Raw genomic sequence first — 23517 nt, 5'->3', positions numbered from 1 at the left:
ATCAAGACCAAATGGGAGCTGCTCCCAGAGCTCAGGAGACCGACCTTCTTGGGTTGCCTGTGACGTCTCTGCCAGGAGGCCAGACCATCCTGACTGCAGGATGGACCTGAGGTCAGATAATGTGCAGGTAGTGCATGAAGAGTTGACACAAAGTGTCAAACCCACAACAGGATCATGTCTATGCAGACGCTCGTGAAGAACAGAAGTCCTTGATTTCTGCCCTGACACTCCAGCAATAACCCTTCCCTGACCTGGGCACTCAACCGTTACTCATGAACTCTGTACTTACGTCCTGTTATTTCACAGTGGATAAGGTTTTACCAACACCGTGTTAGAGCAAGGTCCACATTTCACAGAATGTGCTTTGCTTACGTGAAAAATATTTCTTTCTTCATTCATTATTGTTCCTTATTACTGATGATCAGAATAGTTAACACTCTAATCATGAGCTCTGTGGGGTCTCGTTCATCAGGGCACCACCCCCATGACCCGAGCACCCCCAAAGGCCAGTTTCCTGACACCATCTCCCTGGGAGTAGGGTCCCCATGTGAACTGTGAGAGGGACAAACATTCAGCCCACAGCACATGGCAGCCAGCACCTCTCTGCCAGTGTCCCTGTCTGACCTGCATGGACCATCCCCAAGTCACCAGTTTTCACTATCTGCTTCTGTGTCCATCCCCACGTGTTTAAGGCCAGTGCTGCGGACGGCGTGTCCAATACTGGACTGCTCAGAGTTGGGGAGGGTGCACCGAATCCTTCCTGCTTATCTCTTCTTCCCACTCGTGTTACCAGCAATGAACATCACTGTGTCTCTGATGACGGGACCAAGTATGTTGATACATGGTGGACTCTGGTCTGGGCTTCTCACACACATCTCAGACAGCCACTACCCCTTCTGATACAACTCTGGGGACCATAACCACAAGGAAGAAGAGAACAAAGACAGACGCACTGTCTGGTAGGCAAGCTCTCTCTGTCACTAGCTACTGAGCTCTGCTGTTATGAGGAAAAGCAGTCAGAGGCTACAGGAGGCAGATTAACATACACGTGTTCAACTAAACTTTATTCACAGAAATAAGTGCTGGGCCTCCCGGGCTCCCGGGCTCCGGCCCACCAAGCATTGTCCCAGTGGATCCGTAAAGGTGCACTCTCCGTGGTGTGTGGGCTCTGTGAGGTGGGTAGCGGCAAAGGCTGCCATGGACACAGGATCCAGGCGCATCAGTAAAGGCCCTGGAGGTCAACAAGCCAGCCCACCACTGACCTTCTCAACTTCAGCAACTACAGTCGTTCTAGGAGATATTGGGCCCCCAGCATGAAAGAGCACACTAGTCCATTCTTAAAAAGTAAAATGTGTAACTATGTAAAAACTGCTTCAGTGTGCACAATCTGAAGGCTTACCTTGAGTGACTGTTTTGAGGACGATTAAAGTGGACACGAATCTCAGGGGCAAGCTGGTGCTCTTGAAGAAGGCAGCTGTCCTCGGTCGACTCTCCACTGAGTGCTCTAAGAGCATGTCCTGAACACCCTTCGTCACCACTCCTCTGAATATGTCTTCACCCAACCTCCTCAGTGTGGTTGTCATGGTAGAGTGCTGTTAAAAATACGAACTCTCTCGGTACACTTATCCATGGTCAGGAAATAGATATTTTAAATACTACAATCAAATATATGAACTAAAAATAAGCCAACTAAAAAAAATTCAATGGAGCTGAAAATACACAGGATTGAAAAGCGGAATACAGGAAACCCACTCTGCAGACGCACACAGATGAAAAGGGCATGCACAAAGAACACACGGCACGCTGACAGCGACCGAGAGGCTGGGGCAGCTCTCAACCTCAAACAGGCTTCAGAGCAGGCAGTTACCGGGGAAGGAGGGGCAGCACGCAGTGACGGAGGGCGAGGGCTCCAGGAAGACACGACGACACCTCGGATGTGTGCTCACCTGCAGACACAACACCCACCCCACGGTCTGTCAAGAATAACCGATAAGCTGGACTTCATTAAAAGGAAAACCTCCTGCTCTGTGAAAGCACTGTCAAGAGAGTAAGAGGACAAGCCAGAGACGGGGGAGAAAACATGTGTAAAAGACACACTTCAGAGACTGTTATCCAAATACTGATAGAGTCCTAGAGACTCAGCAGTAAGAGAACACAGCCCGATTAAAAACGCACAGACGACCCGGACACCGCAGCCAAGACGACACACAGACGCCAGGCAGACACAAGCAGCAGCACCGCACACGTCATCAGGGTGAAACCCCTGTGGGTAACACCCCACACTACGGGGAGGGCTGAAGCCCCAAACCCCGATAACACCAGATGCTGGTCAGCCTGTGGGGCAACAGGTACCCTCAGCACTGCTGGGGCACCACAGGGTGCTGCTGCTCGAAAAACAGGCTTCAGCTTCTTAAACAACAAAGCATCCTCTTAGCCAATAACCATGCTCCCTGATATTTCAGCTCCTGAAGGAGCTGAAAACTTCCACACAAAAACCTGCCTGTGGATGTGACAACAACTCTGCTCAGAGTTGCCAAATCTTGGTAGCAACCAACATGTCTGTCAGTAGGTGATGGATAAACAGTGGTCCATCCAGACAGTGGAATAGTAGTCACAGCTGAAAAGAGCTATTAGGCCATGGAAAGGCACGGAGGAGCCTTAATACATATGACTATGTGGAAGAAGCCCGTGTTAAAAGGACATGCACTGTGTCACCCAGCTCCATGATATTCTAGAAAAGGCAGGACCACCTGGGTAGTAAATGGACCAGGTGCGGTGGGGCAGAACAGGCACAGGACAGAGGATTTTTAGGAAAAAATTTTTTTGGTATCAAATTTTAATTTTTTGCATTGATTTTCTATTAAACTATACCGTGTGATAGTGTAACAATGGTTACAGGCTCCAATACATTTGTCAAAACCCACAGAACGCACACCACCAAGATGTTGGGGGATGAAACGCAGGACTGTGAAGAAGATTCCGTCCGGCAGGGATGCTGATGGGTGGGTGGCTGGGTGGGTGGGGGGCGGTGCAGGTGCAGGGCAGGGTACCTGGGAAATCTCCCTGCTCAGTGCTGCTCTAAAACGTGACGTCTACATACGAGAAGAGCAACGTGAGACTCTGGAGGGAGGCGGGACTGTCCCCTGACCGCGGCCCTGGCAGTGCCACCGCGCCGCCTTCGGGAGACGGACATGATGTGTCTATTATTTCTTATGACCACAGAGAATCTCTAATCACCTCAAAATAAAAAGCTTAACTTATGTACCTGCACTTTGACAACCGTTGAAACTAAATTACTAAAAACCCATCAGTACGTGTTTAGCAACGCGCAGGTGAGAACCACACTTCTCAGCAGAAAGCCGTGCAGCTGGCAGCCCTGCCGGAGCACACGGAGCTGCCGAGTCCACACTGGAGGCAGGGCAGCACAAACTGTCTCAGCAAGAATGAGAAGACTATTCCGGAAGGAAGACAAAGTCTCACTCAATGCTGAGTCTAGCCTTTGATGGCTGAAAGCAAGAATTCAGCCAACCTTTCTCAGAACCCATCACACAAACAGCAAAGTCACAGTGACTTTGAACAGACTTGATCATTTTATGTAACTTTCTTTCATGAGACAAACTTACAGCCAATACACTCAGATGATGTTATGTGTGTGGATGCACACGGGCATATGCTCCCCCACACACGTGCTCCTGCACTCACTTGTTTACCATGATGGCAAAATATTTAGGATTTCCTCAGGAAAGGTATTTCCCTAAACCTCAGCCATCTGGCTACATAACCATCAGTCGTGCATGGAGCAGCTTAGCCCCCTCATCCTAAGGGCCATGGGGCCAAGAGGAAACTACCCCAGCAATCCTTTGTTTCTTCCCCATCTTTAACTGAATGAAACCTGTATCAGGATGTATCAATACTAACTGGGGAAATAAAATTTTACAAACCTACTATAATTCACAGCACATGGTACACACGCACCTCACATTTGGATTAAACAACCCTAGGTGAGCTGGTAACACACACCCTTCATTTTCATGACGCTGGAGTAATTCTCCCTCTTTGATTAGCTTATCCTAACAATCATAGTCCCATTTAGCTAGTGTGTGTTTATTGACATAAGCACAAAAAATCAATTTCTATTACCTTCAAGAATATAAGAAACCATAAATTAAATAACGGGGCAGGGGGAAGCAGTTAAGTTTCAACAATAACCTAACACAGTAAAACTCCTTATTACACAATTCTGAAGCTCACAATGACCCACTGCACTGAGAAAGAGAACAGAGAGGGAGAAAGAAGAGCAAGTGGTGAACGAAGCAAGGGAGGCAGGAAAAGTCCTGCGACGTGAAGCGAATGCACAGGGAAGCCTGACACAGAGCAAGATCAGGAGCCACGCAGTACTGAACACAGCTTTCCCTGCAGACCGACTCTGATTCAGTTACCTGAGTCCCGGCATCGAGCTGCCTTAGAGACCAGTAGATAAACTTCACGAAAGGCTCGTGAAGCCGGGCATTCACAAAGGGCAACCACTGCAGCTGCTCTGTCATCAGAGGCAAAAGCTAAACATGAAACGATGGAAAACATAAACACACAGTTTTCAGACACATGGAATTATCAGTTTTCCAAAAATTATTTTTCCAAAAGAAAATAAGGGTTCTCTAACAAAAGAATCTCTACTTTAAAATTAAATGCAATACAATAAGGAAACACACATTTGAGACATTACATATATATTTCCTTGACCCACCGATAGCACACCTAGGATTTTAAGATTAACCTATATAAACACACATCTGAATCTTTTGTTGTTGTTCAGGTGCTAAGTTGTGTCTGACTCTTTGCGATCCCATGGATTACAGCATAAACTTCTGGTACATCTATAACCATTAGCTGATAATGCCATCTTTATTGCCATGGCATAGTCTAAGGTGATAAAAGCAGGTTTCAAAAGTGTAATAAGATCCCCTTTATATAAAATATGTCTATTGAATTTATATTGAGAGAGAGAAGAAAAGATGTTTTTAAAAAGTATTAACAGTGAGATTTCAATAACTGGAAAGATGTTCACTTTCCTCTTTACATGTCTTTCATAAACATTTTAATGTTAGTTTGTAAAAATAATACACATTAAAAAAATTTAAATATGAACACTGACTCAACAGTATGTTATTTTGTTGCAAGTTTAAGACCACAGAGATACAGTCTAAGGCTTTGAGGAAATAATCCCACTTCTGCTATAACAGCCTAAGAAAATTACCTACAATAAAACCTTCTAAAAGCTCGAATACAAAAATAGTGTTACACTGATTCGAAAAAAATGGAAGTGACTTAACGGCCTAATAAAGGGAAATAGCTAGGTCAAGTGAATAGCTCTACTCAGTGGACTAGAGATGATGAACAGAAAATATTAATGATAAAAATTAAGTAAAAGTAATAAAAGCAAGGATGTAAAATCTTATGTAATTGGACCACAGACATGATAATAAAGACACACCAGACCTCTGACAGCAGCTCTGGGACACCCTCTCCACGCACCACCCGCCTCTATTCTGCGACCCCAACCCCTGATACACTCTCTCTGACTTCTGAGACCTAGCTCCCCCCACCTCTCTGCTCACTTTCAGGGCCTCCTACTGGCTGGTTCTCAGTCACCTGGTCACTGGAGCTCCTCAACTAGGATCAGCCAATTAGGACTCACGCCTCGCACATCCACACGCAGTTCAGGCATCTCTGCAGAGCTCCATCCCCGAGGCAACGCCCACCAGACACAAGCATGCTAGTCTCCAGCTCAGTTGCCTAAAACTATCCAGCCAGAGGTACAAACCCAGATCTTGTGGTTTCCTACCTGGAATGAATGCTGCCAACATGTATTCCAGTGCAAAATCAACAGCTAGGAGCCCACCTTGAGGCCCCTCAGAAGTACAGGGTCCAGCACCAAGTCCCACCAAGTCCCAAGTACGCAAAGCAGCATACTTTCGTACTGGCTTCCCCAGTGGCTTACCGAGTAAAGAATCTGCCTGCAATGCAGGAGACACAGGAGACCAGGGTTCAATTCCTGGGTTGGGAAGGTCCTCTGGAGGAGGAAATGGCAACCCACTCCAGGATTCCTGCCTGGAAAATCCCTTGGATGGAGGAGCCTAGTGGGCTACAGTCCAAAGGGTCCCAAAGAGTCTGACACGACTGAATGATTAATGTTTCAGTTCAAAGGTGTACATCCAGAACAAGTTAATAAATAATAATCCTTATTCGAGGATGACGACAAGAACCTGGTGCTCCCGCGGGCTATGGCTGGAGGTGTAGTTCCCTGGTCAGCTGGCTGTTAGCAGAAGGTCACCCCAGCCTGGTTATGACCCTCCTCCCTCCTTCTCTGCCTTCACGGCTGGTGAGGGTGAGTGAGCCTCTGATCGACTCTACAGTAGCCTCTTGTGTCTGGTCTGAAGTGCTCTGTGGTTACTGGACCCACTTGGATCACCCTGCATTAATCACCACTTTAACCAAGGCTCCAACACTTAGGCCACCTGATGCAAAGAGCCGACTCATTAGAAAAGACCATGATGCTGGGAAAGATGGAAGGCAGAAGGAGAAGGGGACAACAGAAAGCGAGATGGTTGGATGACACCATCAACTCAATGGACATGAGTTTAAGCAAGCGCTGGGAGATGGTGATGAACAGGGAAGCCTGGTGTGCTGCAGTCCATGGGGTTGCAAAGAGGTGGACACAACTGAGTGACTGAACAACAATCTCCACTTGGGGGTTCAGTGGATGAGTAACTTTAATTCACTTTGGCAAAGTGATGTAACACCCACGGGCTCTAGGGCTTAGGTTACGAGTATCTCCAGGGCCATTATCCTGCCCAGCACAAAAGGTATTCAGAAGAAACTTTTTAGGTAAGGATGAAAACTGGAAATAATTTCCTAAAATGAAACCATGTCCTGTATGTAATAATTCTTTAAGTCAAACAAACAACCTCAGATATCCACTCTTCGGAGTTTTTAATGTATTTCTTGTAGAATGCAACAGTCAACCTCTAGTCACAATTTAAACTGACTGTAAATCATGAATATCAACATCCAAATTCATGTTTGTAATTTAAGAAAATGGTCATTTGTCTTTGATAATGAGAAGCCTTTTGACAATTTTGAAAATAATGTTTGTTCTTTCATCACAAAAGGCAAAATAAAATTATTTTAGTGAGATGTGAATCCTAAAAAGATGCATTATCAGGAATTGTCCATATCACTGATTACCTGCCTAACTCTAAAATATAATTATTTTGCCATTTTTTGGAGTAGGTTTTTAATTTCTGGTCTTCCTTTAAAAGGAAATTCCCATCATGTTATAAAAATACACACAGGAATTCATGTGGATTAAATCTAAAATGAGTCTTTTTACAGCAGACTATTGGTATGATCAACTTTCTATCAAAAATACTTTCAATACTTTTTCTTCTGCAACATATACCACAAGCTTCTTTTTTTCACTCTTCACGTCTCTACTGAGTTACATTATTTCAAACAAACCTTATATTATTTTAAAAACAAACCTTCACACACTTCTCCTGAATATCACTTCTCTGAGAAGCAAATGTGGGCAGTGGCTTTTCACCATCCATTCCAGATTCCTCATTTTTCAATTTGCTAAGGTGATGATCTGAAATCCAGTCCATGAAGACAGTTAAAAGTTCATAAACTTGTCCATTAAGTGATACCTATAAGCAAAAAATTAAAGCAAGCATTTATTTCAATTCACAGCTTGCTAAAACTTCAAAGGCAAGTTATACATTTGTTATGTGATTATGAAATAATTTATCTAAACTCCTCCTGTAAAACATGCACTGGATTGCAAAGCTTCTCCAAATGGAAGAAATTCCAAATCAAATCTCTCTAGTTAACATCAGACACATGTTAAATGCTGGCTGACAGAAGAGGGGAAACCCACCACAATAAGGACATTGAAAGAACTGTACCTTATTACCAAGAGAGAATTTTCATTAAAATTCTTTATCCAAGTTTGATAATGAAGAAAAGCAAAATTGGCGTTAATTCAAGGGCATGAACCACCATAACTAAGGTTTTAACAAATTTAAAGGTTTTAAAAGCTAAATAATTTCCACCATGGAACTTATCTTCCTCCCCCAAAAGCTGTTTTTCTTTACATTGTACCATTCTATAAAACGGATATGAAATTTTTTCCTGGAAACACTGTTCTTTGAGAGTCTACACAAATGGGAAGAAAACAAGAACCAAATGCCATAAAAAACCAGTATAAATTCAACTCAACTGACTTCCGTGTTCCTTCAAACCACTTTTAATCATTTTAAGTCGATGTTTATCACACATGTGCCTTAGGGAACTATGCCAGATTTAACTTTAGACCGAGAAGTACAAGAGCAAAGTAATAAAAAAGGCATAGTTCAGCAGACAGCAATCCACAAAAACAAAAACGGATGAAGGAAAACAAAGTTACATTATTCTGAACAAGAGTAATCTTTAACTTTTTCAATTTTCTTCAAATAGGAACTTTTGATGAAAACTACCATCATCTTGAGTACCTGAGTATGAATCTCTGCCGGGGGCTAGCGTGAAGAACTCCACCCATGGCAAAGGTCATGAGGAAGGAGGCTTGGCATACGCAAAGCTGTGATCAAGCCGCAGGAAACCCCCTGTTACTGAGCATCTACCCCAAAACCAGATTCTGTTTTATGCTCTCACCTACACCTCTGACTTGACGGGGGGTTCTCCCCCATAACGGTTTTTCTCGGAGGAGTAAACGTGCAGCTCCAAGGCAATAAAAATTCCTGGGCGTGACAAGAGTGTTTCAGCTTACGGACTCCTCTTAAGGTTATCTAGCCCACCTGTATAGGTTCGTCTGGCCACATGTGATTGTTTACAGCCTCCCAATCTGAGAGGCATGAGATGTTTTAGACTTACCAAAGGCAAATTCTTTTGGGGAGTTGGAAATTATTAGTATAGTGCGTTGGTTAGAAATTATATTGGTGAAGGGTTTTTCATTTGTTTTGTCAATAATTGCTGCTAATTCCCTGCTCTGCGTGGGACAAGGATGTCTCAAGTCAGAACCTCTCTGCTGACAGACTAGCTTGTGTGACAAGATTATCCATACTCCTGCCACTACTCACATGATTGTTTTCTACCTCTTAACCAGTATTTTGAGAGTCTTAATTAGCATAGGGCTTTTCTCATTGTTGAGTCAATGATTGCCGCCAGGCCTCCATATCCTTAGGCACCTGGGAATATATTAATCAATGTATTTGGAATACAGAAAAAGGAAATACAGTAGTTTTTAAGGTTAGCAATACTAGACTTTTTGAGTTAATGAATTTTCTCTTTTGTAATAGATCACTGTGCTTTGTTATAAATCACTGTGTCCTTGCTATGTAAAAATGTAACTTTATCACTATCTTAAGACTAAATAGATCTTAAGGGGAACATTGGTGAAAGGATTTTCATTTGTTGGGTTGATGTTTGCTGCTAAATCTCCAAGTTCCCTGCCCTTATAATGAATATAACTAGCATATAGGAGAAATAAGCATTAACCTTTAAGATTAATCATGTTAACCTTGGGTTAAATAAATTCCTTTCTTGATTGTAACTCACTACACCCTCACCCTATAGGAATGTAACTTTATTTGGAGGGTGGTGCCTGGTTTAAGAAAAAACACCCTTGGAAGAAATAAGTTTTTGGTTATCAGAAAGAAAGGATCATAAAATGTCAGCAGGTCTCATGGCCAGAAGATGATGTAATATCCCTAAGACCTTTTTTTATACATTTATGTGAAGCACCTGATTTTGATAAAGGTCAGGACTGCTGACCCCCACGTGACTCTGTATTCATCCCTATGTGTAACAAAAGGTATATAAGCAAACCCCAAAATAAAGATATCGGATCAGTTTCCGGAAAGACTGATACCCTCATGTTGCTTCTTTCTTGCTCCCCGTTTCTCTAGCTGAATTCCAAGTTATTCAGCCTCTTTTTCTCCACTAATTTTCCTACTACACTATCCGTTTCTAATCTCTCTATATATCTGTGATTAAATATGTATTTTTCCAAGGACGCCGACACCGTCCCCACCTTCAAGTCACCCTGGATCCACCGGGGCTGGACCCCGGCAAATCTCCACTTTCTCTACTTTTAATTTTTTTTAATTAAAAATTTTTTCCACAACTAGCATCCTCTTTAATAAAACATGGAAATTATGTAGTAGGGAAAAGGGTGGGAGAGTTAAATAGGACCTCTTCCAATCACTAAGCCCTCTGCACACAGCCTGTGTGTGGCAGACAGAGGGTTTGGGTGCGGGGAGGCAGCAACAGGCTGGAGCAGCCCTTTTGGGAGTGGAATGTGGGGTCCAGGCAAGTCTGCAGTGAGATATTACTACCACCCACTGGAAAGATGAAAACAAGAAGGATTGGAAACATCAAATATGGGCGAAGCTATGGCACAATAGAACAGACTGCCAGCAATGGTACAAATAACATGACCACTCTGGAAAACTGGCTGCCGCCCCAGAAGTTAAACCTACGTGTACCTACGTGAAATTTCAGTCTTGTCTTTATTTCCAAGAGGGATGGAAACATATGTCCACAAAGAACCCTGTACACTGATATTCTTAGCAGCTGAATATTTTGCTCTGTTTTTAAAACAAAAGCATATTTGAAATATTATGATACTTTTCTACAAAGAAATTATTACGGTGAATACTTCCGTAACAAAAAGAATGTATGATAAATTGGAAAAAAAAGGAATGAACAAAGAGAAAAATGTCCTGGCTTTGCAGTAGAGAAAATTTCAACCATACCTTACAAGGTTTTGAAGCTGGTACTTTTTCCTGCTTTAAACTTTTTGCTTCATGAGTGGCCTGGGGATTGCCCTTCAGTCTCTGTATTGTCATGAACTCATACTTCCTCTGCGACAGTACGTATCCACGAATTAAAGAAAAATGGTATCATAAGTGAGACCAAGGCAGCCATTTCAGATTTCACTTGTGTCCCAAGAGCAGAGCTGGTTCCTTACCTGTAGATTGTCTAAGCGGGCTTGAACTCTTTTGGCCTGAACTTCCAACTTCCTGTTTTCTTCACTCACTTCATTCAACTAAAGCAGGAAAACAACAGACATTTCAATAGAAACATCAAGCTGATTTCCTAGTCAAGTTTTCCCAGGATACTATCTTATCTGGTCTATCACCAGGCAATACAACACACAGAGGCAGCACCCACGATTCAAGATCACAGCAAAAACCACCACTGGGCCTAAAACATGTAGAGTGTCTAGAAAGTTTACTTCATTCTACGAAAAACATACAAGTCTCCTAACATCTTAAATGAAAAGACATTTTAACAGGGAGCGTCCTTTTTCTGAATTTTCTACTGAACCATAATATACATACGAGAAAATGCACAAACCATGTAACAATGTAGTCAATTATTGGGACTGGAGTTAATGTCTGCATAACTCAGGAAAAGTGCCTTCTTCACTGTAGGGGGTTTTCCCACCCCACATGCAACACAGCCTTCAACTTCTTTCCATCCTCTTTAATTGCTTTTTAAATAGCGTTTTGCATGCTTTGTGTGTTCTGTGTATGTATAATCTCTTAGGTTTATTCCTGCACAGCCAATGCTTCTTGATGCTGCTACCTAGAGCATCTTTCAATAAACAGTATCTGGTTATTATTGATATGCAGAAATACACTTGCTTTTAAAAAAAATTTATCTTTTTAATTGAAGGATAAATGCTTTTACAGAATTGTGTTGGCTTCTGCCAAACATCAACATGAATCAGCCATACGTATACATACGTCCCGACTTTTACTGAACCCATATCTGGAAAGTCTCCTGAATTTGTTTAATTCTAGTAACTTATCTGTATGCTCATCTGGACACTGACTACATCTGTGCATAATCACATCATCAGAGGATAATTCTTATTTCCTCCTTCCCAATCCTGACCTCTCCTTGCTACATGGACCAGGACGTTAGTACAAAGATCCCCAGAATCAGGAACAGTGAACACCTTCCTTGTTGTGATCTCAGAGGGAAAAGATTTCAGTAACTTATGTTAAGCGTGAGTGTTGTCAGGATTGTTTCTTTTTGTAGATACTCTATGAGAATTAAGTTCTCTTCTACTCCTAGTTATTATCTTGAGTTGGTGCTGAATTTTAAATCAAAGAATTATGATTCTTCTCTTTTTATCAGATGATGTGTTAATTTTCAAATGATAAATGACCCCTGTATTCCTCAGATAAATCTACTGAGTGACATTACACTTTTTAGGTAGCTTTAGATTCAACTTGCTGATATTAAAATTTTTGCATCTATACTCACTGGAGACTGGCTGCATTTTTCTTGTTGCGCTGACAGGTTTAGACTCAAGGTTCTGCCAGGCCTCCTATGACAGGAAAGAGAGCCTTTCTCTTTTATGTTAATCACGTCTGTGATATTTCCTCCAGGAATACTGCTCCTTCTTTGAAGGTAAGGTGCCTTATTTGTCTCTGATTTTATCTTTACCTAAAGTTTTCACATCTTAAAACAGCATACCAGTATGGTGTTCCTCAACATTTATCCTCCTGAGGGTTAATAGAATTTCTTAAATCTGTGGGCTGGTAGGTTTCACCAACTTGCAGATATTATCCTTTCACATTCTGCCTCTCTATCTCACCAAGTACTTTGGGAACTCCCATGTTAACTTCTTCACTATGCTCCCTGCGCCTCTCAGGTGAAGTGTCCAACCTTTCACTATGCCTATCAACAGGCTCCACCCCTTAGCAACGCACACATCCACCCCAGTCACTACACACTCACCAAACGCATGCCAGACGATCAGGATCACAGTCACCTGAGAGCCAGGTGCGGGTGACAATGCACCTATGCTAGCAATCAGAAACTCTTCTCAAGAGAGCGAGATAAGACTGCAGTGGGAGAACACAGTCTCTCCAAGGATAAGAGGGCTCCAGACAAAGTGGGTCAAGGGCACACTCACTGCAGGAGGGCAGACAGTTCGGAAAAGACAAAGAATCAGATCCAGTGAGAACTGGGGACCTGGTTATCACCGCCATGGAGACAGGTTACAACAAGCGGGGACTACAGAAATCAGGGAGACAGAAAAGAACACACAGCTTGCCAAGGAGTTCGAGGTGCAAACGCTCCAGAGTCCACATTCAGCCCCCTGCTGGAATCCATAAAGTTTCCCACCCAGGGACTCAGCTGCTAAAATGTCGAGGTTCACTCGTTTGTGCTCATCCATGCCTCCCTGGCGCTTCCCTGGTGGCTCAGAGGTGAAAGCGTCTGCCTGGAATGAGGACAACCCGGGTTCGATCCCTGGGTTGGGAAGATCCCCTGGAGAAGGAAATGGCAACCCACTCCAGTACTCTTGCCGGGAGAATCCCATGGAGGGAGGAGCCTGGTAGCCTACAGTCCACGGGGTTGCAAAGAGTCGGATGTGACTGAGCAAATTCACTTTCACTTTCTTGCATGCTTCCTGCCCCACAAACACACCATCACTCTCCTCTCCCTCTTCACAAAGCCCTGCACTTCAAAACTGGCAAAAGGGAGCAAAAAAAAAACAAAAAACAATTAGCAAGAACCTAGTGCAACCTGAGTCTGACGGAGCACTGAGCTGACCCACAGCTCTGCATACATAGTACAGTGCAGTGTGACACGGTAGGTGTGAGCTCACCACAGCTCTCTACACAGAGTGCAGTGCAGTGTGGCGCGGTGGGCGGGAGCTTGTGCTCCCGGCACAGGATCCACACACAACAGACCCTCCAAAAGTACATGTGGTGTGTAACAGCCAGGTCAAGAACAGCACACAGCTACAACTCAGCACCTGAAGTCCCCAGGTTAGCAGGTTTCCTTTTGCTTGTTTTTAATCTAGCCACTGCTCTTAACAGTTTGAAAAATTCCAAGTTGTCAAATAGCTCAGCTAGTTGTCAGAACAGATGATGAGAAACCAAGAGCTAGCTTAACTATTTTATAGTCAGAAGTATTTTATAACAAAGCTAACAAATAAAGATGATAATCAAGGTTTTCTCTACACAGAATATGCTCTAAGATTCTGACTTGAACTGGTTAATCTATACAGTTCTGAGAATGTCTCATAATCTAACACAGATAAACTAGGTCTTACCTGTTTCTTTAAGCTATCATTCAATCCTTTCAATGCATCAAAGGAAGACCTCAGCCTTTTGCTTTCCTTATTTCTCTCTTTAAGAACTTCAGTTAAGTGCTCAACTTCCGCATCATGTTGCTAGGAGGGAAAAACAGAGATTCAACATCACTAATGCTACTGAACACAAGTTATATATAAATTATAACTCCCTGCGGCTTCCCTGGTGGCTCAGTAAAGAATCCGTCTGCCAATGCAGGAGACAAGGGTTCAGTCTCAGATCTGGGAAGATCCTACATGCCTCAGAGCAACTGAAGCCCTTTCACCACAACTACTGAGCCTGTGCTCTAAGTCTGTGCTCCACAGTGAGAAGTGATTGCAATGAGAAGCCGCCTGCACACTGCAACTAGACAGTAGCCCCGCTCACCACAACTAGAGAAAAGCTGGTGCAGCAACCAAGACCCAGTACAGCCAAAAACAAATATATAAAATTACAAGAAATAAAGAAAAAATAAAAACTAGGCTTTAAAAAAAAATTACAACTCCTTGAATCGCAAGGATTTTAATCAGTATATTTAAGCATAATGGCTGACACTGCAAGTAATTTATAAAAATTGGATAATCAACCAACTTAATAACAAAGCATTAAAAATATGTTAAATACCTGTTAAAACATATTATACAAATTAAGTAGCATTAAGGCTATTTTCTGGTCCTGCTCAGAAAAATCTCCAACAGAAACTCACTGAAATAATTTCTGACATCATGGAATGACAAAGGAGTTCTGATACTTTTAGGAGACTAGTTAATTATTCATAGCTTTGTGAATTAAAACTGAAGATTTAAATTAGCCCTCTGGAGAAGAAATATTCCACACATAGAACTGTTCTCATAAATTAGCTAAAATTGTTGTACATCTCAGAAAACTTAAATACATAATAAAATTTCCTGAGCCCCAAACAATTTGACTTTCCTTAACCAGTTTCATAAATACTAAAATAAATTTCCCCTATAATTATATTCAAATAAGAGCATGTTTAGATTTGCAAATACTTGCATAGTTTCTTTCACTTTTTACTCTCAGATTTATTCATAATCTATTAAAACAAGTAAATTTCCCAAGAAATCAAGAAACTGATTTCCTTCTTCCAAGTAATCATCCAGGTCCCACTAAAATAAAGCAGTTAGCTTTATACTTCCTATGAGCAGCAAAGAGACAAATCCAGAGAGAAAGAACCAAGGCTGAAATGAAGATGGAATGCACGGAAAATCCAAGCTCGTTAAAAAAAAAATCAGCTGTGTGAAATTTTATGATTACATTAAATGACTCCTTAAATAACTCAGACATGGCCATAAAGACAACACTTATTTTAAAGGTAACATTAACATTCTCAGCTGCATACATTTTCCACCTCCAGAAGATATTAAGACCATTTGACATGGGTTCCTTTTCCAGAAGGATAAGCCCATTGCGCTCCGCTTCTCTTACTGATCACAATTAAAGCCACACAAAAAAACACAGAGAGCAACTACTAAGGAGTCAAAGGAAAACAAGCAGGGAGTTGCAGAAAGGAGGAAAAACCTGGGCAAACAACCCTCGAGGGGCTCTGTTTCCCCATTTCTCCAACGGCCTTGCCCCACGGCAGGCTCTGGCCCTGCTAATTGCAGAGAAATGGCTTCGGTTTCTAGGGCTGGAAACAGAAGAGGGGACCCATGATCCATGGACGTGCTCAAATCCAGCTCAGCCCTGAGCTGGTGAAACCAAGGGGCAGAGACACGAGCTCAGTTGACAACAAGCCCACCCCGACCCCCGCCCAACACCCCACAGGCATGTTAGGGACCCAGAGCATCACAGCAAAGGCTGAGAAGCCCAGCCTCAGGCTCCCAGCGGTGCCTGCACCACACAAGCTCCAGAACAACTAAGGCTCTGGGAAATGAGTGAACATGACAAGACACAGCCTGAGCCCAGCTGGGCACAGTACTATCAGGCTTCACTATCAGGCTTCCAGAGGCTACGCTAGGATCCCAGGTCTACAGAAGATGAGCCACGTCCAGAGGAATGTTGCAACCGGCCTCTGCAGTCAGTGCCATGCTCACCTCCTTCATGATCTGGAACCGCATGAGGACCTCTTCTCTGACGTCTTTCACTTCACTCAAGGCACCTTCATGTCTGAAGAGCAGCTCTTCCCTCTCGACCAGAAAACGTTCTCGCTTCTGAAGCTCCTCAGCGAATTCCTGCTGGGCTGTGGTCTCACACTGTGGGGAAGGATAGAATTAGCGCTCCGGGAAGCTCACTCCACTGAGCATGAGCCAGGGGAGCGCAGAGCAACGACCACACAGCACGCGGGAACCCTGCAGGCCACCAATGCCGAGATCGGCCAGGAGACTCCAGCACGAGGACCTGAGAGAATCCAGGGTGCAGACAAGGGGAGCACCATGGGGAGACTCCCCACTTTCCCTCCCGGCTCCCCATCGCCCCTTGGAAGAGCCCCTCCAACATTCTCCCTCCAATCAGCAGAAAAGGCTCCAGTGTAGCCCAGAAATCCTCTCACGTCCCCTACATTCCCACAGCCATGCAAGCCTCCCCCAGAGCCCATCAGCTCCCACAGCCTCTGAGCAAAACAGAGGGTGAGGCCATGGCCTTACAAAGGGAGGCTGGGCTTCCAATGCCTTGGCCTTCTGACCTCCCATCTGGACAAACTTCTCTAAAACATTTTCCTGGTTGGCTGCACCCTCCTCAGTGCACTTCAGTCTGGCCTCAACTCCCATCCCCCCTGAACCAGCTTCCACATCACTGACCCTCAGGTCCGCTTCAGCCCTGGCTGCACCCGTCCCTCCCTTCGGTCCCCTCCTCCCTGGCTGCCATCCGGGCAGCACTGAGTCCACACCTGCAGCTTCTGGTGAATCTGGAGCAGCTCGTCGTAGATCTGGCTGACCTGACGGGGCAGCAGGCCTGGCTTCCGTGGGGCCCTGGACGCAGGGGAGCTAACATGCTTGGAAGGGGAGTCGCTGCCATCACTACAATAGTCAGCCCAGCTCCTTGAACGTGAGGCCACATTAGCTTGCCAGGCATTGGCTAAGAGAACAAAATTTAAATTAAAAATTTGGTTTACAGTTTTAAATATCCTCACTGTATTGTTAAAATGTTTCAAGTACTATATGATGAAAAAAAGGAGGACTCAGCCAACGGTTTACATTTAGAAAATTTGGGTGAAAGCCATCCAGAAATTCTCTGTGGCCTTTGTGCAACTTCTCTGTAAATCTAAGACTATTTAAAAAATGAGTGGGTTAATTGCCTTGACAAAGAGATGGAGAGTTACCTCAGGAGCCCTGACACGTGCCCTTTGCTCCCTTACACCAAACTAACCACCAATCCAGTGTTCATCACTGCTCCACTTGTTTGACATTTAAAAAATTATTCGTTTTGCTTGTTTTAAAACTTTATGTGATATCTGTAATTAATCATATAATTACATAATCTCTATAACCTCCTCTGTTAAACACCGTACTCCTGTGTTAATGATGGTAGCAGGTTCATGACCCTCCACGGCTTTAGCCTTTGACGATACTTTGTGACCGCCAAGCTGCACTGTTTACACAGAGGCTGGGGAGCCTTGCTCCTGGCAGCCATGGTGAGAGCTCCTGCCGTTACTGTGCATTCAACTGTGTGTCTGACTCTGAGACCCCATGGACTGTAGCCCACCAGGCTCCTCTGTCCATGGGATTCTCAGGCAAGAATAATGGAGTGGGTTGCCATGCCCTCCTCTAGGGCATCTTCCCAACCCAGGCATCAAACCCTTGTCTCTTAAGTCTCCTGCATTGGCAGGTGGGTTCTTTACCTCTAGCACCACCTGTGATGTCAAATCAGTTACCCAAGTACCCCCTGCCCCCGCAACCCTAGCAGTGGAGGTGAGCCCCACCTCCACTGGGCTGTTGCACTCATGCTCTGCTCACAATGAGCAGGGACTTTCACCTGCACTGGCCCGCAGCTGAGGAGGAGCCCCCAGCTTTAAGGAGGGGGTCTCCATGGTACCCCCCATCTTGGACAGACTGGGGGAGCCAAGATAAAAAATAGAAATTTTTTAAAAGGAAAGTGTTTCCTGTTCCCCAGCTCCACAAGCACCCTTCAAGGGAAACACTCCGTGCTCTGACTGTTTCCCCAGGCTCCCAGCCCACCAGCCCCGGGCCGGAATATTCCTTAGTTTTTTAACTTTTAAACACACTTAACATTTTGTATATTTTATCTTGTATTTTCAGTTGTTTCCAGTGGGAAAATCCACCACACACATGCAGTCAGGTACATAGAGAGAAACTGCTGACTCAGGGTGAAGGAGGCCAGGCCTCAAGTGACCTGGCCTGTTTTCCTAAAAGGTATAAGGGTTAGTCACCTACTAGCACAATCTTAGGGCATGCCAGGTGGCTCAGTGGTAAAGAATCCACCTCCCAGTGCAGGAGACATGGGTTCAGTCCCTGGGTTGGGATCCTCTGGGGGAGGAAATAGCAACCCACTTCAGTATTCTTGCCTGGGAAATTTCTTGGACAGAGGAGCCTGCAGTCTGTGGGATCGCAAAAGAGTCAAACATGACTTAGCAACTAAACAACAACCACAATCCTACTTCCTAAGAAATACCGACAAGAAAAAGAACTGAAAAGATTATAATATTCATGGATTATTAAGTGATTTTTGATAAACTTCGATGGTGTGGAAATTCTACTGGAAAATCATTAAGTTTATTTTTCTCTTCTCCTTTAACTTAATGACAAGCACAGCAACCAGTTCATGGCTCACAAAGACTCAGGACAAAGAAATGCACACCTTGAGAACTAGGGTTACCACTGCAGGGTAAGCTTTAGTGCCCTACTTGACAGAGCTGCTGTTTAAATGACTGTTCTGAAATGAGCATTTCTCTTACCTTTGCCTGTCTCTTTAAAGGACTGCCTGTTTATTTTGGAGGTACTAACTCGAGAATCACTGCCAGTGAACTCTTCTTCTGTTTCTGGTTCTTTCAAATCTTGAAAAGAATCCAGTTCATCATCTAGGCTTTAAAGAAAAAATCAATCACAGCATTCTGGAAGATTTCTACAGCCATTTAAAGAAGGAGAGACTGCTTCAAATATTAGCAGCATAACAATTGAAAAAAAGTAACAAGTAAACATTTTTTAAAATGCAAAAGGAAAAACTATAAACTACCAGTCATGATGCTAAAAACTCACATGTGTGAACTTTCGTCACATTCAGACATGCGCAACTGCAAAGTACACCCTTCCTCCTGACCCCGTATTGCTGTGAGGTGGATAGAACAGGCTCTGTGTCTTTAATTCCATTAACAACTACGAGAACGAGTGTTGAAGGTGGGGAAACTGAATCTTAAGTTAAATAACCGACAGGGTAACTGACAGGTGACATAACTAGCAAAAGGTGAAGCAGAACTAGAATCCCAGATGTTCTCTCCAAAAAGATCATCTGAACGTCGGCATTTCCAGAGCCAGCTATTCAAAGGGAATACGCTGTAAGTGACAAAAGATAACTTAAATTTTTCAGGAATTCTTTGGCAGTTCAGTGGTTAGGACTCTGTGCTTTCATGGCCCAGGGCCCAAATTTAATCCCTGGTCTGAGGACTAAGATCTCAGAAGCTTTGCAGCACTGCCATAAAGAAAGAAAAAATAAATTCTCGCAGCTACTTTAAAAACATAAAAAGACATGAAATTTTAACAGTGTATTATATTTAATCGAATATATCTAAAAGATAATCATTTTAGCATACAATCAATATTAAAAATAAGATACTTTACATTCTTTTATCTATCTTGAAAATGCAGTGTTTTTTACTTACAGCACAACTTAGTTCAGACCAGCCCCTTTTCAAGCACTCGATAGACAAAGGTGCTGGGCAGCCCTGTAATTCCACAGGGACTGGTGGGAAAACTGTCCAAAGTTAAAACCTTTCACAGTCCTAAAGCTTCAACTTGACACCATACCCAGACCATTTAAGGAAGATAAAACTATCAGTTCAAAAAAGAAAATAACTTCCATGAACTTATAATTTTCAGCAGTTTTCTTTCTCTATAATCAAACTTGGGACAGCAGGGAGATCAAACCAGTCAATTCTAAAGGAAATTATCCTGAATATTCATTGGAAGCACTGATGCTGAAGCTCCAATACTCTGGCCACCTGATGTGAAAAGCTGATTCATTGGAAAAGACCCTGATGCTAGGAAAAACTGAGGGCAAGAGGAGAACGGGGCAACAGAGGATGAGATGGTTGGATGGTATCACTGACTCAACGCACTAAGTTTGAGCAAACTCAGGGAGATGATGGACGGAGAAGCCTGGTGTGCCGCGGTCCATGGGGTCGCAAAGAGTCGAACATGACTTAGCCACTGAACAACAAGCACAACAATAATCAAACTACCCATGTTTACATCTTTCTTTAAAAAATATTTTATTTGGCTGTGTTGGATCTTAGTTGTGGCATACGAAATCAGTTGCTCAGTTCCCCAACCAGAGATCCAACCCACATTCCCTGCATTGCAAGGTGGATGCTTAATCACTGGACCACCAGGGAAGTCCCCTCACGTTCATGTCCACACCTTGACTCCAGATCAACTAGATGACTCTGTGAGTGCCAAAGGAGACCACAGCGACGGTGATGACAGTGGTGCACCTGAGTGCCCTTCTATGTACTGAACAGCATTCAAGTGCTTCACATGGACTAATGATCAGAAAATGAAACAATGCAAGCTCCAAGGTATCAATCACAGTAACAATAGATATTTCAGGCACAATGTTTTTTTCCCTCTCCACAATTACCTCAATGCTTGTCTTTGTATATGTCCACAACTTTACAGTTTAACATCATCTCAAAATGCTTGTTCGCTTTCGATACCTTAGCACTTCTTTCTGCCACATATTTTTGGCATTAATAATATTCAGCTTAGAACATTATTTCACCTTACCTTCCATTGGTTTTACCCAGAGTAAACTCTACAAAACTGCTGACCCCTCACAGCCTAGCAGCACATGGTGTAATATTCTGTAGGCCCCAATCCCAGGGCTGACCTCTCCCATCTCTCTCTGCTACCTAAGTATAGCACAGTGCTTACCACAGCAGGAGATACACCATACCGACTGCTTCTGAACAAACTTGTAGTCATTTTTATCTTAGTTCCTTATTAAAAAATAAATAAGAGAGCAAGGCCTTCTTTTGGGTCCTGGATGAAGAGCCATCTGTCCTGCAGTGTGAGTAACCCTGCATTATGTCTGCAAACAGGACGCTAGGCGTGTGGTTCCATCAAATGCTCAGGAACTAGCAGCGCCCAGTCTCCTCCACCGCCCAGCGGGCTCCCTACCGCCGATGCCTTCTTCCACAGAAAGGGGCATACCAGGCAGCCTCCGCATCCCACCTTGCTTTCGCGATACCCAGGGACGGAGGGGGGACCCCCAGCAGAACTCGGGGTACCTTGCCAGTTCACCGTCAGAACACCGCGGAGGGACGCGGGGTGCCGCCTCCTCTCGTCAGAGAAACATCTCAAAGACGGACCGACTTTATCTCCGCAGGAGAAGATGTCCAAATCCTCTGTGAACAGGAGGGAAGGCAGCCGAGGCGGCTCAGTAAGGTCCGGCACCGACCACCTAGTTCTCGGCTCCGCAGGTCTCCCGTCTGCGTCTCCGCCACACCGGCTTCCAGCAGACTGGCCTCCAGGCGGATGGTCAAACAGCGCGTAGTTCATCGCCTCCCCCGCCCCCACCCCGCACGCGTTCGCAGCAGGGACCCGGTACCGATGACCCTGTTCCGCGTCGGAACAGAAGGACCCAGGGGCCAGGCCAAGTCCCCGATGGCTCAACACAGTGCTGTTTCCTCTGATGCGCTCTAAGCACTGAACTCACACGGTAAACTACCTACATCTGCGGCCTGCGGGGAACAACCCAGCCGCCGCCCTACCTGGGGTGCGGGGAGGCCGCCGCCGCCGCTCCGCCACGTCCTGTCGCCGGCGCCCAGGCTGGAAGAGAGGATGGAGAGGTGACCGGGGCGGATCCGTCCCCCGGCCCCTGTCTCCTTCGACTCCTGGAACCCTGGCCCCGCGCGGCGCCCCCTCCCGCCGCCCGACACGCACGCCGGGCCCCCGCACACAGGCGGCCCCCGCGGACCCACCGGGCACCTTGGGGCGCACCTTGCGGCGTGAAACCGGCTCGGACTCACCGCCCAACGCCCGGACTGACGCAGCTCCGACCCTCACCCAAGTCTTCGCGGGGTATGCCTGCGCGCGTTCCCGCGGTGACGCGCATCGATCCTCCGAAGCGCGTGCCCGCCGGGAGCCCGCTCCCCGCACGCCGCCGCCAGAGGTTCCGCCTCGCGCCCTCTCCAACCTGCAGATCCGGCTACCCGCGAACCTGGCAGGGCCGGGCCTCACCTCGCTAAGGCAGCCGCCCACCAGGCCGTAGCGGCTTTTGAGGCGCTCCACTACCAGATCTTGCCCCGGCGGCTTCACGACTCTCGGCTCCATGGCCGCGACCGACGTCGTCTCCCTGGCAACAGCGCGCGGGGGGCGGGGCTGCGAGGAGAATATACGCCGTGACGCACGACACGCCCCGCCCCCGGCAGGGACGCTGACTCCTGTTTCTTAGGGAACAGCCCTCGGACTCGTGGAGGGGCGGGCCTTGCGGATGCGTGTTACGACGCGCGTACACCCCGGCTCCCGCTTGCCATCGGCGCGAACGCCTTTGGGCCTGTATGTGTTCGCGGCCCGTGGGGGCGAGATGTGAGCCGGCGCGCGGGGTCATCGTTTCCTTTCCTTCCCGAGGGTCGCGCGCGTTCCGCTGGAGTCGAGTCGAAGCGCCATCCGGGTGCATCTTTCTCGTACGTAGCTCAGACTTGTCCTGGCTGGAGAAGTTGGTTTCGGCTGGAGCGTTCGTTTCCAAACCTGGATCCACAGCTGTAATGGTTCAGGGCGCCTCGGAGTTCCCCGCAGCCCACAAGCCCCCAGGCGCCTTCTTACACCCGGGACGCGCCCCGAAACCACGGAGAAGCGGAGCCCTCGGGACCGGCGGGTATGCACACCCCCTCTCCCCCCAACACACAGTCGGGGGTCAGGGAGTCCACTGCACCCCGCACTCGTACCCCACCTCGGGCGGTAAGCAGGTGCTGCCCCAGGACAGCCTGTTTCCAGACCCCGAACAGCGCGACAGCCCCGCAGTCTGAGCACACCGCCTACGGGGGCTGAGACGTGACGTGCACAACGTGCTCGGGGGACTCCGAGGTCCTACACTGAGCAGGCTGACGAAAATGTGCCCCCCGTTGTCCAGCTTTTTCCATCAGCCATTTCCAAGTAGGTGTTCAGTATATACCCGACTTGAAAACAGTCCTTTCCTTGGGAGCTCTGGAAATTAGGTGGCAGTCTGAGTT

The 23517-nt window shown here is 45.6% G+C and overlaps 1 protein-coding gene across 6 annotated transcripts in view; it reads right to left on the bottom strand.

Moving 5' to 3' along the window:
- The window catches only part of CCDC138 (coiled-coil domain containing 138), a 30799-nt gene extending 8146 nt beyond the window's left edge, over window positions 1–22653 (bottom strand). The window contains exons 1-12 of one of the 6 annotated variants that reach the window (XM_012170551.4): window positions 22526–22653; window positions 22057–22114; window positions 21574–21690; window positions 19027–19149; window positions 17002–17189; window positions 16211–16369; window positions 14135–14254; window positions 11027–11104; window positions 10812–10919; window positions 7542–7706; window positions 4440–4556; window positions 1400–1592 (exon numbers count right to left, since the gene is read on the bottom strand). In XM_012170551.4, the coding sequence (XP_012025941.1) occupies window positions 1400–1592; window positions 4440–4556; window positions 7542–7706; window positions 10812–10919; window positions 11027–11104; window positions 14135–14254; window positions 16211–16369; window positions 17002–17189; window positions 19027–19149; window positions 21574–21690; window positions 22057–22114; window positions 22526–22618 (1519 nt within the window). In that variant the 5' untranslated portion in view covers window positions 22619–22653. The other 5 variants (XM_042246100.1, XM_060412129.1, XM_042246101.2 and 2 more) reach the window with 5 other exon arrangements.
- Between the last annotated feature and the right edge of the window lie 864 nt (window positions 22654–23517).

The sequence above is a fragment of the Ovis aries genome, chromosome 3 (genome assembly GCF_016772045.2).
Source record: "Ovis aries strain OAR_USU_Benz2616 breed Rambouillet chromosome 3, ARS-UI_Ramb_v3.0, whole genome shotgun sequence".
NCBI lineage: Eukaryota > Metazoa > Chordata > Mammalia > Artiodactyla > Bovidae > Ovis > Ovis aries.
This window is presented reverse-complemented; position numbering and strand designations above follow the sequence as displayed.